At 46.2% G+C, this 17,010-nt stretch overlaps 1 protein-coding gene across 1 annotated transcript in view; it reads right to left on the reverse strand.

Moving 5' to 3' along the window:
- Positions 1 to 544: 544 nt before the first annotated feature.
- The window catches only part of nenf (neudesin neurotrophic factor), a 32,820-nt gene continuing 16,354 nt past the window's right edge, over positions 545 to 17,010 (reverse strand). Inside the window, exons 3-4 of the mRNA XM_069931337.1 lie at positions 7,678 to 7,781; positions 545 to 1,660 (exon numbers count right to left, since the gene is read on the reverse strand). Coding sequence (XP_069787438.1) covers positions 1,484 to 1,660; positions 7,678 to 7,781 — 281 coding nt within the window. The 3' untranslated portion in view covers positions 545 to 1,483. The remainder of the gene's footprint in view (positions 1,661 to 7,677; positions 7,782 to 17,010) is intronic.

Here is a 17,010-nt window from a genome sequence, read left to right on the forward strand (position 1 = left end):
ATTTATAAGTCAGTCTCTCAGATACAATTGAGGCCAATAAGCCTGAACCTTTGTTTTCTTTCAAAGCCCAACCTTCACGTGGGAGATTTCTCCTCTTAATAACCAGTTTAGGGCAGAAAACTCAGGTCCTCAATTGTTTATAGACCACCTTCTCACTCTATTGGACTTTGCAACGACACAATAAAGACTTTTAAACTCTAGTAGTTTCTTGCGAAGCACTTAATAAATGTCATTCAAACACCTTAAGGACTTTTATCTTGTCTGTAATCACTTACGTGTTACAATCCTGGCATGCGACCTTCAATTGTGGTCGTCTAATTTGTCCGATCTCCAGTTCTTACTGACAATCATAAAGATTTTTAAAAAAAAAGAGAATTTTGTTAAAACAGGCTTCTCTGGACCTTTTTATCAGCCGGCTGAGATGATTGTCAGAAAAAACAGAAACCGTCGTCCAGTGTTCACTCACCCATCACGTCGGGGTCACCAAATTGTTAGGTCTGCTTTGTTCATGAATGAGTGAGACAAACACCAGGCTGAGTCGAAATCAGGGTTCTTTGTTCTTTATTACCGGATTGTAACACTTGCGACTAACAAGTTAGTCGGAGAATGCATTCTGCCGTTATCAGCAAAATGGTGATTTTTTATACCCTTGGATACATGCTTAGAACATCATCATATCATTACTTGTCCAATGACTAAAACTGTTGCTATCCTTTCCCTGCTAGCTTCCTGCCTCTCAATCCATCAATGTCTCTCTTATCTTGTAAGTGCAAGGATGCATTCTGTTACTCCTTAGTACTGGGTGACTCCTTCTCCGGTCCCATCTCATGATGTTTTACCTAACAGGAGTACAAGGACACCTCCCCTTCTTGTTACTGCCCTGTACAGGGTAACTCCCTACACATTCCCATCTCATGATGTTTTACCTTACAATAGTCAAACCAAAACGTACACAAATAACAGTGAATAAAATCAGAATGTGTACTTTAATTCCATATGAATTGTTTGATGACAAATTTAAAACTGTGGAGCACAGGGGCAAATAAAGGAAAAAGAATCAGTGTCTTTGTCCCAAACATTACAAAGGGCAGTCAGTGCAAATTATGGGTCCTAAAATTTGTTTGCCTTTCAGATGCAATGAATGATCTCTGCAGAGGATTTTTCAAAACCAAATAATAAAACAAACATTTTAAAAATGTACCCAAGAAAGATTTAATATCTCAAATATAGTGAATACATTTTATAAGAATCTTTTTTCTAGTTTGCAAAAGGTATTTAACATTTACTTGCACATTCCAACAATGCAGAGTAATTTCCAACAACATTCAAATTCCATTCAATTTAACTCTCATAAAAGTTATTTGTTTCCATTAATGCATTTGTTCCTATGTTTTTTTTAAAAAAAAGTATTGTATGGTGTACAAACGATTACTACAAAACTTTAAATACAAAAATTTGGAATATATTTTTTCATGCAAAAAGGCTAAAACTCATCCTTAATGTTGAAGTGAGGCTGATCTTCAGGTTTAAAATCTTTGTTGGGGCTGCCATCTTCATTGAGAATTCGACGTGCAGTATAGCCAACAATAGGATACTTTGTCTTGTACAGAGTGTTGAAAACATTATCTAGAGACTTCAATTCATCTTCAGTGAGTCCAGTCTGTGAAATAATTAAAACAGATATTAAATGGGATGAGTGTTTACAAGGATGCAAAATGCAAGCCAGTATATAAAGTCATGGCAACACTCCAGAAATATGGTCAAGGTGACATGATGAACTAAAAAACTACTGCTTGGAAATAGAAGGCCAGAAGTTCAACCCTGGTTGCATAGTTGCTGAAACAATTTGATACAGTCAAGTTTTAGAGCAGTGGTTTTCAAACTGCTCCCCTAGTCTCACATTCTACCTAAAGTAATCCCTATGTCACTGTGATTGGTAAAGGATTGCTTAATGTGCTATGTGAGTGGGAAGGGAAGGTCGAGAACCATTTCTCTAGACCCAATTGTTACTGAAATATTTTGCTCGAGAAAAATTGTCATTTGGCCCATTATGAAGTTATGAAACTGTGCACATAAGTCATTAGGTACGATTAAAACAGTGGTTTTCCAGCAATTTCTTTTCATTCACATACCAGCTTAAGCAATCCCTTACTAATCACAGAGCACTTATGGCATAGGGATTACTTAAAGTGGTATGTGAGTTTGGGGGGGGGGGGCAGGGCAGTTGGATAACCACTGTTTTAGAGCATGCTGTAGCAGAAATTAAAGTTGGCCACATTTAATCTGTGTACCCTGAACCCCACTTAATTAGCTCAAAGGAACTACTGAGCAGCAAATTTGCAAAATAGGAAAAAGAGGCCACTGAGGCTTTAAAAAAAAATCAGTGCAGCTCTGAATTGTAGAATGAGGTTGTTTTGCATAATATACCCCTCCTTCTACTGCTTCTGCACAAGATTTTAGCACTGTGTTTACATGGAGGGCGGTTCTGCAAAAAATGAAGCAATTAATTTCTCAGGGACTATAAAGAACCACCTAAAATCATTATTAATAAAATAATTTTCATCAAAAGTAAGGGCTCTATGCAGATTCACAATTAAGGAAATTGTGAAATGAGAGGATACATTGTTCAACCATATGGGTATCAACAAAAATGTAACAAGCAAAGTAATGTAACTCAAGGGCAACACGGTTGGTGTAGAGCACACATGTCAAACTCTGGCCCGCGGGCCAAATTTGGCCCGCAATATAATTACATTTGGCCCGCAAGATCATATCAAAAATGTATTAGAGGTGGCCGGCTGGCCGCTGCGCCAGTATAGCGCATGCACAGTAACCGCTGCGTCCCAGGGTGAGAGAGAGAGAGAGAAAAATCCCGGTCCTTGAAAAGTAGTGGTGGGTGGTTTTATAAACACGCTGTCGTGTCCCCCCGCCCACCCCCCCACCGCAGCGCAGCCTGGCCGGTGTCTGGGGAAGCAAAGGCCACTTCCCAGCGCCCGGAACCCCAGTGGCACAGCGTTTCTTGGAGCTGCAGATGGAGTCGGGACGCCGGAGGGAAGATTGGGGTTCCCCGCCGGTCGATGGGGGCGCCGGCCGCCCTGCGCCTTCCCACCGGACCAGCGGCGGGTGCCCGGAGTACACGTGGAGAGCGAGGCTGGTCGGGCAGGTAGGGTGGAACCCCCCGCCAATCTCGGGAGTGGCGTGGGCTGGATCGGGATTAGCCGCGCTCACCTGCTCCTCCACCGCTGACCGGGATCCCAGCGCGGTCCTGAGCACGGAGATTGCCCTGGAAAGGTCCTGGGACACCGGCACGGAAAGAAGAGCAGGGTCCATAGAACATTACAGATCAGAAACAGGCCCTTCGGCCCTTTGACTCTACCTAATGAAAACCCAACACTGGAGAAACTCAGCGGGTTAAACCGTATCCTTTATCCAGCAGAGAGGTACCTGACAATGTTTGGCCCTTGATCCCCCTCATCAATGTATGAGCGAAAGTCTGTGGTTCTCGTAAAAACACCAGAAGGGAGAAACTCAGCAGGTCAAAGGGGGTCCGGGAGAAACTCAGCAGGTCAAAGGGGGATCCGGGAGAAACTCAGCAGGTCAAAGGGGGGTCCGAGAGAAACTCAGCAGGTCAAGGGGGAGGGATCCGGGAGAAACTCAGAAGGTCAAGGGGAGGGGGTCCGGGAGAAACTCAGCAGGTCAAGGGAGGTCTGGGAGAAACTCAGCAGGTCAAGGGGGGTCCGGGTGAAACTCAGCAGGTCAAGGGGGGTCCGGGTGAAACTCAGCAGGTCAAGGGGGGTCCGGGTGAAACTCAGCAGGTCAAGGGGGGTCCGGCAGAAACTCAGCAGGTCAAGGGGGGTCCGGGAGAAACTCAGCAGGTCAAGGGGGGTCCAGCAGAAACTCAGGGGGGGACTGACCTCGCCAGGACCGTTGCCCACTCCCCCTCCCTGCCGCAGGCCGACCCGCGACTCACGGTGACGGGGCCGCTGATCCGCCGAGATGCCGCCCTGCAGCGAGAGCCGATTGCCCCGCACTGTCGTTGTCCAACCCGATCGCCTGCAAACCCCCCCTCCCGCACACAGGTCTGAGTAAGGATTATGAACTTTAATCTCAGGATAAAACGATCTTCCAATAGTTTCATGTCACAGTGATAAATATATTCCTGGTTAAAAATGGTCCTGCACCTGGATACAAGCTCATTAGGCATAAAACTTGAAAAGTGTGTAAATCAAAGGATATCTGTACCAATGGAAAAAGGGCATGGCAAATAACCCTGCTAGAGTTCATGCCCACAATCAGTCACCCATTTGATTGTTTCAGGAATCATGTTATTCTCCCACATTCTCAATAGCCCTCAGATTTTACTATTCGACAGCACACTAGCAACGTTTGACAAATCCTCTATAGAGAAATATTATTTATTGAATATTTTATTTCTCATTTGTTAATGCTTCTGGAAAGAGTTTATCCAAAACTATTATTAAACATTTATTTTAATAAGAAAAAGTTTAACATTACGTATGTTGAAAGAAGAGAAAACATGCAGATGTTGTTGAAAATTTTCAATAAATATTTAGTTCGGCCCTCGACTTAGTCCAAGTTTTTAATTTTGGCCCTCCGTGAATTTGAGTTTGACACCCCTGGTGTAGAGATTAGCACAACGCCTTCACAGCACCAGCCAGGGGTTCAAATCCCACATTGGCTGTAGTGTTTCTAGATTCTCCCCATTATATGTTCTCCCCATGACCTGCAATGGTGTTTGTAGTATCTACGTGGGTGTTCTCCAGGGGCTCCACTTTCCTCCCACTGTTCAAAATGTGCAGGGGTGTTAATTGGGTGGCACGGACTTGTGGCCCGAAATGGCCTGTTACCGCGCTGTATGTCTTTAAAAAAATAGGCAATTTGATCTGTATGTTGAACATCTTTGATAAATAGTCAACTTGTTATGACAAGCAAATCTCCTAAGCCATTATTAACAGTTAGTGAGAAAATGGCACTCCTTTTTGTAGTACTTGTTCTAACTAGTTGATAGGTTTCCAAGCACTATCTGATGCAATATGTTTTTAAAAAATGGTTCAGAGCTGCTGTTTTACATTATGGAAAAATAGGAATAGCAGATATTCATATTACTGTATTAAAACTGTGATTCAGACAATACAAATCATGTGCAATTATGATGAATTAAGAAATCTTAAATATGAATGTGAAGATTACTCTTAATTTACATTACCCATTAAAAACAAATTAAACAATTAATTCTATTATTCACTTTTTAAATATGGGCCAAAAATGATCAAAAGTGAAAATGCAACAAAATGTAAACAAACTAAAAATCTATAGAGACTGGGGCCTAGTGCAGTATACAAATCTGTAGAAGCTGGGGCCTAGTGCAGTATACAAATCTGTAGAAGCTGGGGCCTAGTGCAGTATACAAATCTGTAGAAGCTGGGGCCTAGTGCAGTATACAAATCTGTAGAAGCTGGGGCCTAGTGCAGTATACAAATCTGTAGAAGCTGGGGCCTAGTGCAGTATACAAATCTGTAGAAGCTGGGGCTTAGTGCAGTATACAAATCTGTAGAAGCTGGGGCCTAGTGCAGTATACAAATCTGTAGAAGCTGGGGCTTAGTGCAGTATACAAATCTGTAGAAGCTGGGGCCTAGTGCAGTATACAAATCTGTAGAAGCTGGGGCCTAGTGCAGTGTACAAAAGTGCTAGAGAAACTCCACAAGTTACACAGGATCCATAGAGTGTAAAAGGCAAGTTCTAAAAGTTGTTATGAGTAAAACACAAAAGTCTGCAGACACCATGATTAAGGTAAAAACACAACACTAGAGAAATTCAGCAGGTCAAACAGTGTACTTTATGTAGCAAAGATACATAACCATTGTTTGGGGTGGATAAAGGGATCAAGTCTGAAATGTTGAGTAACGCATCTTTATCTTTACTATATAAAGTACACTGTTTGACTTGCTAAGTTTCTCCAGCATTGTATTTTTACTTCTGAAAGTGGTTTCTGGCCATTCTGTAATTTTTCAGCAAAAAAATAACAGAGCACCACCTAGTGGGGTGACAGCAAGTAGTTAGGATTTAACAATATTTGCATCATTTTAGTGCCACTTATAGGTATTGACATTTTGGGCCAGATATGGCTTCTCCTGGCTTCCTGCCTAAAAATGACCAGCCGTGGTCAGCCAAAGAACACCCATTATGAGCACAATCCAGACTCTAGAATTGAGCAGCATTATCTCTGTAGTAACATGGAAATGAACCAGACACTGCCTTACTTTGACTTTTATTTTTATTTATTGTTGTAAGGTGTTTTATATGAATGTTTGCACAGCAAAACAACAAATTTTGTGACTGTTCATGACAGTAAATTCTGATTCTGACAAGGGCCAGATGTAATAGCCTGCAACCATTCACAAAGCTGGGCCCAGGGCTGACACTGCACAAGATCCTTAAGGTGCCAACTCAAATCTGCAGGCAAAAACATTAAACCCTGGCACTTTGACAAATTGAGGAGTTACAAAATTTTAGATGATCTTCTTGTGATTTTCACATCCTCTCTACAAGCGACTCTTTAAAGAAGAGGGGTTTAATTTAAATAGTTAATTAAATTTTTTTAAATAATTACTAAGACAAGGACAAAATATCTTTTCCCAAAACATTCAAAATGTTTCAAACCTTTAGTTGGTGAAAAACCTTTAATGAACTCTGCTATAATGCAATTTAATTGTACATTAATGAGAATATTCAAACTCACATTGGGCCAATATTCAAACTCACATTGGGCTTTCCTTTGTGAAGCAGGTGGTGGTAATTCAACAGTTGGTACTGCTATGTCACAGACCTAAATCCATCCTGACCCTGGGTATTGACTAGATAGCATTTTCTCATTCTCTTTGCAATTCTGCTTGGTATGCTAGTTTCCTTCCACATCTTGAAGATGTCCATTTTTTAACTGATTTCATGCTGCTTATTGTAGGCAGGTGAGAGAAAATTAGCTGCAAGGCAACAAAGCACTGATGCATTACCTACTTGGGAATGGCAAAGATCTGATAGCCTGCACAGACTACATTTTTATAAAAAAAGGATCGGCACAGATTACAAAATGGTGTCTTTAAAACTTTACTGAGCTAAGATAGACTCAAAAGAGAACAAATGTTTCGCTTCATAGAGCAGTACATTTAGCGCAATGCTATTAGAGCACTAGTGATCTGGGTTAGAATCAGGCACTGCCTGTAAGGAGTTTGTATGTTCTCCCCATGACCTGCATTGGTTTTCCCAGGTGCTCCAGTTTAATCCCACCCTCTAAAATGTATGGAGCTAGAAGGTTAATTGGACACCACATGTATCAATGGTCAGAATGGTCTTTGACCAGGCTGAATTGTAAAATTTTAAAAATAACTTAATACAAGTACAACCTAAAGGGAAATTCAAACCACTGCTGAATAATGGGCAAAATGACATCCAAGACATCAAATTTAATGTAAATAAATTTTACCAACTAGAAAAATGCTGGAACAAAGTCACAACACAACTAATTAAAATGCCACATTGTAATTTCTTACATTGATCTTATATCCTTGACCTTCATTCAAACAGGACTTAGCTTATCAAATGATCAAAAAGAATACAAGCCAGCAATTACGGGAAATACTATTCTGAAAGGAAGCTTACAGTATCATGTGTGAGGTCTTTAGACTCCAAAGACATTTTTGCTACAGCTCGTGTCGAGTCCTTCCCCACTAGTGCATTGTAGGGGGCATTTTTGCCATAAAATTCTGAAAGAGAAAAGCAGTTTTAGATACACAATGTTACACTAACAGACACTCAATTTACAACTGGACACAGTCCTTGCAAATGCAAAGCTCAACCCTTCCTAGGTAACTTTCTCATGGGGCTCTTGGGTCAGTGGGGGGGGGTGGGGGGGGTGCCAAAGAGGTAAAGGACAGGGAACGCATCCATCTTCATGTGATTTATTAATTTTACCCCTACAACTGAAAAACCCAACAAATTTAACATCTCAATCTTTTAGGTCTTCTTAAAAGTGATGGGACTTGTAGCATCAGATGTCCCTACGAGGCCCATTAAACCTGTGCCATCGAAAAGTAGCCTACAAAACTCTAAACTGGTATCCAACTGTTGGTTTGGCATTTGACTCACTCATTCACAAACAGAGAGTTGGTCAGATTTACTGGGATGTGAGCAGATTGCAAGGCTGAAGGCACCATCAGGTGTCAGAGAATTGTACAGCACAGAAACAGGCCTTTCAGCCCACTTTTGTATACTCCACGAGGCCCCTTTGGCCCACCCATTTGCCTGCATTAGTGAGGTTGTTTTCTTTTACTGCCTGCCTATTTGTCTAAAATACACAGCTTCCTGACAGCTTATTCCAGGTATCAATCACTATAAAAACAAATCTTACCCCAATTCCCCCACTTCTCATCTCAAACCTATGCCCTCAAATTTCTGATACCTTTCAGTGGGAAAAAGGATCTGGACTATCTATGCCTCTCCCCCTCCACCCCCAATACACAGATTGGTTAGCAGTTCTCCTAATGTTATCTAGGCAGTTGGTTTAAAATGTAATAATTGTTTCTGCTTCTATCATGTTTTTAGATAGGAAGGAACGTGGATAGGTTGGTGTCTGAAGCTAGGGGCTGGAGCAGTGCTTGCAAGATTTAGCTGGTTTGAAAAACTGAAATTCACAGTCTGTGTCTCATGCTGTTTTTAAACTCACTGGAGCTTACTTTCAGCCTCCTTTTAACTATTATACTATTTCAGAATGGTGGAGGGGTGGGGGGGGGGGGGAGGGCAGTGGGTGAAATAAAGTGTATTGAAGTGATAGGAATAAATCAAAAGTCTTGAAAATCTACTAACTTGCCAAAGAGCTGAAGAACGTCAGATTATCTGGACCAACCCCACTACCCAGTTCAAGGTCTTGCAAATTAGTTTCCCTCATGATGAAAACATAAGACACTTTCAGGTGGAATCGCCTGGAGAATGCGGCTCCGGAGCAGCTGCGGGGGTCTGCGAAGGGACATTCAGGTGGCAGCTCTGAAAGCGGTGTTCTGCCACCTGAAAGGTCCGAAGCAGGGAGAGGTGCCTCAGAGCAAACACCTGCTCCTGAGTCTGACAGTTCACCTCCCTGCTGCCTGACAGCCCCCCAGCGCGGGACTACGGGGCTGAGGTGGCCGTCCAGCCCTGACGTCCTGTGCCGGGGGACTGTCAGGCAGCGGGGACTGCTAGGCACCTGAAAGCTGCTAGCCGCTTTGCCTGGTACTGCTTTCAGGTGCAATGGGGGTTCTCCGAGCCGAAGAATATACCTATAGGAGAAGAGTTAGTAAGTGCTCCTCCTGGCTGGGTTCTCCACTTTCAGGTGGCCACCGACAGCCGCATTGGGGTAGAATAGGCAGTTTTACAGTGGGGTATTCTGGCCACCAGAAAGCGGCTATAGTAAAGGTGTCTGCCTCCATCACTCTTTCAGCCAGAAAACTGGAGATCTCATACATGCTGAAATATATACACACTCCCTGGATATTGTCAACTCTGCCATGAGGCCCGTCCTGTTTATTCTACTGGAGGAGGTCATTATTACATGAAAAACAACCCCATTAACAACAATGAAGCTAAATCTTGCAAGTGCATAAAGGAAATACATTACTTGTAGATGGACAGAAGAACAAAATGGGGTCACCTTAGAATACATATTTTCCCTCTCATGGGAAATAGTCTGACCATAAAAAAGTACCACACTTGTGTCTCGATTTGGCAATTAGACCGTGAATGTAAATGTTAGTGTAGCCACAGTGCATGGAATTAAAGTGGTTGGCCACTTGCTGCTGCAGCAGCGTGATTGTGTTCAACAATTGCCCAGCATGCATCTAGTCTCCCCGACATAGAGGACACCACATTGGGAGCACCAGGTGGTGTAAATGACTCTTACAGATTCGCAATGAACTTGAAAAGAGACTGTTTGGAGCCCCAAATGGTGGTGAGGAAGGAGGGGAGAGTGCAAGTGTAACACTTCTTGCAGTCACAAAGGCAGGTATCAAGGGTGACTGGTGGGAAGAGATGGGTGGACGAGGGAGTGGCCCTAATGGATGGACGTAAGGAGAGGGGAACATGGGGAGAGATCCCTTTGTATGTTGTGGAAATTGCAGAGAATCATATATTGGATGCAGAGGCAGTAGGTGAGGATGAGGGGAATCCTGTCCTTGTTACATCTGGGAGGGGGAAAGTAGGGCAAGGATGTGCAGGAAATAGAAGAGATGTGGGTGAGGCCTGAGTTATTGGCAGTAGAGAGGAAGCTATGTTTTTGAACGAGGACATCTCCAATGTCCTGGATGGAAGACCTCACCCTGGGAGCAAATGCAGAGATAAACACATTGAGAGAATGGAATAGAATCCTTATAGGTGACAAGGTGAATGAGGTGTAGTCAAGGTATCTAAGGGGTTATAAAAGATGTTTCTAGATAATTTGTCTTCCAAAATGGAGGAGAGATTCAGAAAAAGAAATGCCAGAGGTGGACCAATTGAATTTTGAGGTCTGAGTGGAAGTTGGCAGCAAAGTGGAAAAGTTGATAAGATCATCATGGGAGCAGGCAGAAGCACTGATGGTAGAATGTCTCAGAGAAAAAAGTTGAGGAGCCTTGTAACATGGATTGCTCCACAAATCCAACAAAAAGGCAGGCATAACTATGACCAAGGCAAGTACCCATGACTACACCTTCGACTTGGATAAGATGGAATGAGACAAAGGAGAAGTTATTGATGGCGAGTTTTAGTTCTGTCAGGTGGAGGAGAGTGGTGGTGGAGGGAACTGGTTAGGTGGAAAGGGAACTAACAGAAACCGAAGTCGATGTTAATGCCAACTGCACTGACCAACCAGACAGCATTAACATCGACTTCTGATTTCCATTAACCCCCTCCCTGTATCTCTCCCTCTTTTACTATCCCTCTGTCTCCTTCCTTCCAGCTTCCCACACTTTCCTTCTCCTATCAGAGGGCTACTCTCTGCCCTTTCACCTCTCAGCTTTTCTCTTCTACCCTCACACCTCTTACCTGCTAGCCTAGTCCTCCCTCCCCCCCCCCCACCTTTTTAATTCAGGTGTCTGCCATTTTTTTTCTTATTTCCGAGGAAGAGCCCAGGCCTTTTACTTACTATAGATGTTTTGTGACGTGCTGAGTTTCTCCAGCAAATTTGCGCATCACATGCTCATAAACAACTTGAGCTCACAGAAGGCACAAGCAGAGATGGGAATGAAACTGGTGGTAAGATGCAGGTTTAAGTCCAGGCCAGTAAGAAAATTGTAGGAACAATTTAGCTAAGCAATGGATGCTCTCGACATTCGTGATAATTCCTCACATTGATTGGAAAAGGGTGAAGGAAACAGGAGTTTAAGTTAACAATTGTAGAGAAAATAAGTTGAGCCTTTTTGGGCAATCAAGCAGGGAACAATTTTGACCCACAAGAACAAACAAAAGTATTGCTTGATGCAGTGCAGACAGATCTGATAATGAAATACAGTGCAACTCCGATTCTCCAAAATTGGATTCTCCAAAATCCTCAGTTATCTGAAATTTAAAGAAAAAGTTTGGATAACTGAGGATATCTGAAACAAATCAGAAATCTTCATTTATCTGAATTTTTTTTTGGAACCAAACTGACTGGGACGTCAGGCTCCTGTGGCCAGCGTTTTTTTTGGTGAGAATTAAACATTATTTTAATGCTTTAAAAACTTACCTTGTAGTTTGCTACTGTTACAGGTGATTTGCTGTTGCGATTGGGCTGTTTTTTTTAAAAAAACAGTTCTCAAAAAAAGCATTTATCTGAAAAAGGCCCGGTCCTGACCATTTTGGATAATCGCAATTGTACTGTAGTTTAAATCAACTGTGCACTAAAAACACATGCATATCTGTGGTTCTTGGACTTCAGAGTAAAATTGGTAGTGTATCACTGGATTTTCAGGCCAAGAGTAAAAACTTTAATGGTGACAGGGCTTAAAAATACAAGGGAAAGCCCAAAGAGATCACATTTATTGATCTCAAACAGACGTCTGTAGCCAAAATTATGGCTGTCACCCAGGAGAGAAGATTTATCAGAGCTGTTGAAAGAAATCAAGGAAAAGTCTAATGGTAATGTGCATTTATTATTTTTACTTACCTTGGAAAATTTAGCCCAAGCTCAATAAAACGTTGTTTTGGATAAGTTTAGTTACAATGAGAATTGTTGTTTATGGATTCCCAAGGAAAGTGATATTGCACACAATTGGAAAAAATTGTACCATCAAACAGTATTATTTTTCATCATTGATTTATATCAGGCAGATTTAAAGGATTGAATGTTATCTGCCAAAGTAAAAGGAGATCGGTATGTGAAAAATGATATTTAAGTGGCGGTACGGCATTAGGCGGGCGAACCGGCCCCACTTCTCACGCGCGTGGCGGGGCAGCCAGCCAAAATGGCGCCGTCAGGGGTTTCCTCCCAACCTCGGCACTGGGCTCAGAGGCCCGTGCTTGGCGACCCACGTGACGCCCCAACGACGTCGGGGCCCCCCAGCACGGTTCTCAGCCAGGTCCGGGCTGGGAGTACAAGACCAGCCAGGCAGCCTGCAATAAATCAGTTTTGCTCACTGATTGTGCGATCCGTCAGTTAGCAGTGTAGCTGCCGCTACAATTGGTGACCCTGACAGGTTCAAACGTCTTTGAACCTGACATGAATGACCCTTCGAGCTATAGACATCAAGCTTCCTGACTTCTGGGTTCAGGAGCCAGAGACCTACTTCAGCCATGCAGAGGCTCAGTTTCACCTCCGCTAGATTTCATCGGATTGGACCAAGTTTTACCACGTGGTCGCCGCCCTGGACCAGGCTACTGCCAAACAAGTGCTTCACCTCGTTCAGCATCCACCCACCCGCAGAAAGCAAGCAGGTGCTCACTGGCTCCCACGGCCTCTCCAGGCGCTAGCGTGCCGCTCGGATGCTGCGCCTCGACGCCTTGGGGAACAGAACACCAATCAAGTTGGTGGACGAGATGCTTGCACGCAAGGGTGATCACACCAACTGCCCACTCTTCAAGTGCATCTTCCTCGACCATCTGCCTGAAGACATCCGGCTGTTACTGTCCCAGGAGAGCTTCGTCAACCCTAGGAAGTTCACTCAAAAGGCTCAGGAGCTATGGCTTGAACGATTCCCAGAGGGCTCAGCAGTCCAGCAGATTACAAGTAAGTCATGGGCATGACCACGCCAATCCTTCCTCTAGTGCTGCGGTGGAACACCCGGCCCCTGCAGGGGCCTCAAAGTGCATAGCCAGAAGCAAGCCATCCACTTCAGGCTTCTGCTTCTTCCACCAGCGCTGGGAAGCCAAGGCTCGGAAGTGTCATCAGCCCTGCTCGTTCCAGGGAAACGAGCAGGCCGGCCGCTGTTAATGGCTGCGGCGGCTGGCCAAGAACACAGCCTTCTCTACCTGTGGGATTCAGTCAGTGGCCAACGCTTCCTCGTTGACACCGGGGCCCAGATCAGCATCATTCCGGCCACAGCCATGGAGTCCCGGAACCAGGTTCGAGGACCTCCCCTCCATGCAGCCAATTCGACGGAGATCTGGACGTATGGAGACAACACTGTCCACTTCCAGATCGGCCAGTGAAAATTATCGTGGAAGTTCACGGTTTCGTCCCTTCCAACTGTCATCTTGGGTGTCGATTTCCTCCTTGCCCATGGAGTCCTGGTCGACATTCGAGGTAGGCGACTGGTAGATGCCTGTACCTTCCAATCCATTCGCTTCAACGCCCGCACATAGCAGCCATAGATGGCCACGGTCAGCATGCCCAAGGACGAGTTTCAGCGTATCCTGGACGAGTTTCAGCGTATCCTGGACGAGTTTCAGCGTATCCTGGACGAGTTTCAGCGTATCCTGGACGAGTTTCAGCGTATCCTGGACGAGTTTCAGCGTATCCTGGACGAGTTTCAGCGTATCCTGGACGAGTTTCAGCGTATCCTGGACGAGTTTTAGCGTATCCTGGACGAGTTTCAGCGTATCCTGGACGAGTTTCAGCGTATCCTGGACGAGTTTCAGCGTATCCTGGACGAGTTCCCGTCCCTACTCAAGCCGCAGTTCTCCGCTGCCTCACCACGCCACAGGATGTTTCATTACATCCCCACCCAAGGCCTGCTGGTCCATCCCAGGCATGCCGGCTCCCGCCAGACAAGCTCCAGATAGCAAAGGAAGAGTTCTCGCATCTGCAGGAGTTGGGGATCATTCAACGCTCCGACAGTTCTTGGGCCTCACCACTCCACCTGGTCCCAAAAGCCACCAGCGGCTGGCACCCCTGCGGAGATTATCGACAGCTTAACGACGCAACAGTACCTGACCATTACCTGATCCCTCACATCCAGGACTTTACAGCCAACCCACATGGCGCGAGGGTATTTTCCAAGGTCGACCTGGTGCGCGGGTATCACCAAATCCCAGTGTATCCCGAGGACATACCCAAAATGGCCATCATCACCCCCTTCAGCTTGTTCAAGTTCCTACGCATGCCATTTGGGCTCAAGAACACTGCCCAGATCTTCCAGTGCCTCGGACGCAGTGGGCAGAGATTTGATTTTCGTATTCATTTACCTGGATGACAACCTTGTCACCAGCAGAGACCGGGCACAACACAAGTCTCACCTGCGCACCCTCTTCTCCCGACTGGCCGATTTCGGCCTAACAATCAATCCGGCCAAATGCCAGTTCAGGAAAGAGTCCATGCAATTCCTGGGCCATACCATCAGGGCCAAAGGAGCTACATCTGCTGCTACAAAGGTCGCTGCAGTCAGGGAGTTCCCATGCCCAGACAACCTCAAGGGGCTACAGAAGTTCGCGGGTATGGTCAATTTCTATAACCACTTCATTCCAGGCACTGCATGCATAATGCAGCCGCTCTTTGCCCTCATCGTGGCCAAAGACAAGACACTCACCTGGACTCCAGAGGCTGGCAGGGCATTCGAAGCCACGAAAGAGGCCCTCGCGAAGGCTACCCTGCTCGTCCACCCACACACCAACCTGCATATGGCGCTTTCCGTCGATGCCTCTGCCACAGCTGTTGGCGCCGTCCTGGAGCAGCAGGTGAATGGACTGTAGAAACCACTGGCGTTCTTTAGCCGACTCCATTGCCCGCCAGAGCACAAGTATAGCGTTTTTGATCACGAGTTCCTGGGCATGTACCTGGCAGTGCGTCATTTCAGCTATTTCTTGGAGGGGAGGCCTTTCACCATTTTTACTGACCACAAACCCCTCACTCAGGCGCTCGCTATGGCAAGAGATCCCTGGTTGGCCCGCCAACAGCGTTACCTCTCTTTTGTGTTGGAGTTCACCACTGACATTCGGCACAAGGTGGGGAAAGACAACGTGGTCGCTGACGCACTCTCACAATCGACCATTTGCGCACTGACACCCGGCCTTGACCGACCAGCTCGCCCGGGACCAGAAGTTCGACGAGGAGACGCAGGCCTTCAGGACTGCTGTCATGGGCCTGCAGTACCAGGACATCCCGACTCCTCATGGTGAGGGTACCGTCCTGTGCGATGTCTCCATGGGCACCCCGCGTCCAGTGCTTCCCCAGCAGTGGCGCAGGCAAGTCTTTCACCATATCCATGACCTTTCCCACCCATCAGGTCCACAGTCCGTATGGTGGCAGAACGTTTCACCTGGCATGGGCTTCGGAAGCAGATTGCAGACTAGGCCAGAACCTGGACACATTGCCAGCTTTCCAAGGTACACGGGCACACCAGAGCGCCCGTACAAGATTTCGAACACGTCCAGGAACGGTTCAGCCACATACATGTGGACATCGTCAGACCATTACTCATTTCCTGAGGTAACGATTACCTTTTCACAGTAGTAGACTGCACCACTTGTTGGCCCAAGGTGATCCTGATGCCAGATGCCTCCAAGGACTCCTGCTCCCGAGCACTTTTGAACAGTTGGGTTTCTCGGTTCGGCGTCCCGAACCACCTCACCAGTGATTGGGGCTCCCAGTTCACCTCTGCGCTCTGGGCACAGCTCGCCAACAGGCTGGGGATCGAGCTACATCACACCACGGCCTATCACCCACAGGCCAATGGGCTAGTTGAGAGATTGCACCGCCACCTTAAGTCGGCACTGATGGCCCGCCTCACCAGCCCCGACTGGGTGGATGAACTGCCCTGGGTGCTCCTGGGCATCCGCTCAACACCCAAAGAAGACCTACAGGCATCATCAGCCGAGCTGGTCTTCGGTGCCCCACTAGCCCTACCTGGTGAGTTTGTCAATGCACCTTACAACCCCCAGCAGTCACCACAAGCTCTACTTCCCCACCTCCGGGCCCAGTTGGACTCCTTCACACCCCTACCACCACCCAGACACGGCACACGGGCCTCTTATATCCCCAACGAGCTGTATTCCGCAGAGTACGTTTTTGTCATGCGGGGCCCGTCCACAGCACCTCTACAAAGACCATACAAAGGGCCGTACAAAGTCGTCCAGTGTTCAGGATCCACTTTCACACTGGACATCGGTTGTAAGAGGGAACTGTTTACCGTGGACAGGTTAAAGCCAGCCCACCTTGACCCCACCGAGCCAGTAGTTGTGGCCCAACCCAAGAAGCGAGGCCACCCGGCAAAAAAGGACATTGGCGCCTGTTCTGGGGGGGGGGGGGGGGGTGGGGGTGCTGTGTGGCGGTATGCCATTAGGCAAGCGAACCGGCCCCGCTTGTCACGCACGCTGTGGGGCAGCCGGCCAAAATGGTGCAGTCGGGGGTTTCCTCCCGACCTCAGCACCAGGCTCAGAAGCCTGCACTTGGTGACCCACCTGACGCCCTGGTGACGTTGGGGCCCCCCAGCAGGGTTCTCAGCCAGGTCCGGGCTGGGAATATAAGACCAGCCAGGCAGCCTGCAATAAATCAGTTTTGCTCACTGAACTCAACCCTTCTGGTTGTGCGATCCTTCAGCCATTGCTACATTTACCTCTTTTTGTTTTGCTTTGTTA

Source organism: Narcine bancroftii, chromosome 4 (assembly GCF_036971445.1).
Source record: "Narcine bancroftii isolate sNarBan1 chromosome 4, sNarBan1.hap1, whole genome shotgun sequence".
NCBI classification, from domain to species: Eukaryota; Metazoa; Chordata; class Chondrichthyes; order Torpediniformes; family Narcinidae; genus Narcine; species Narcine bancroftii.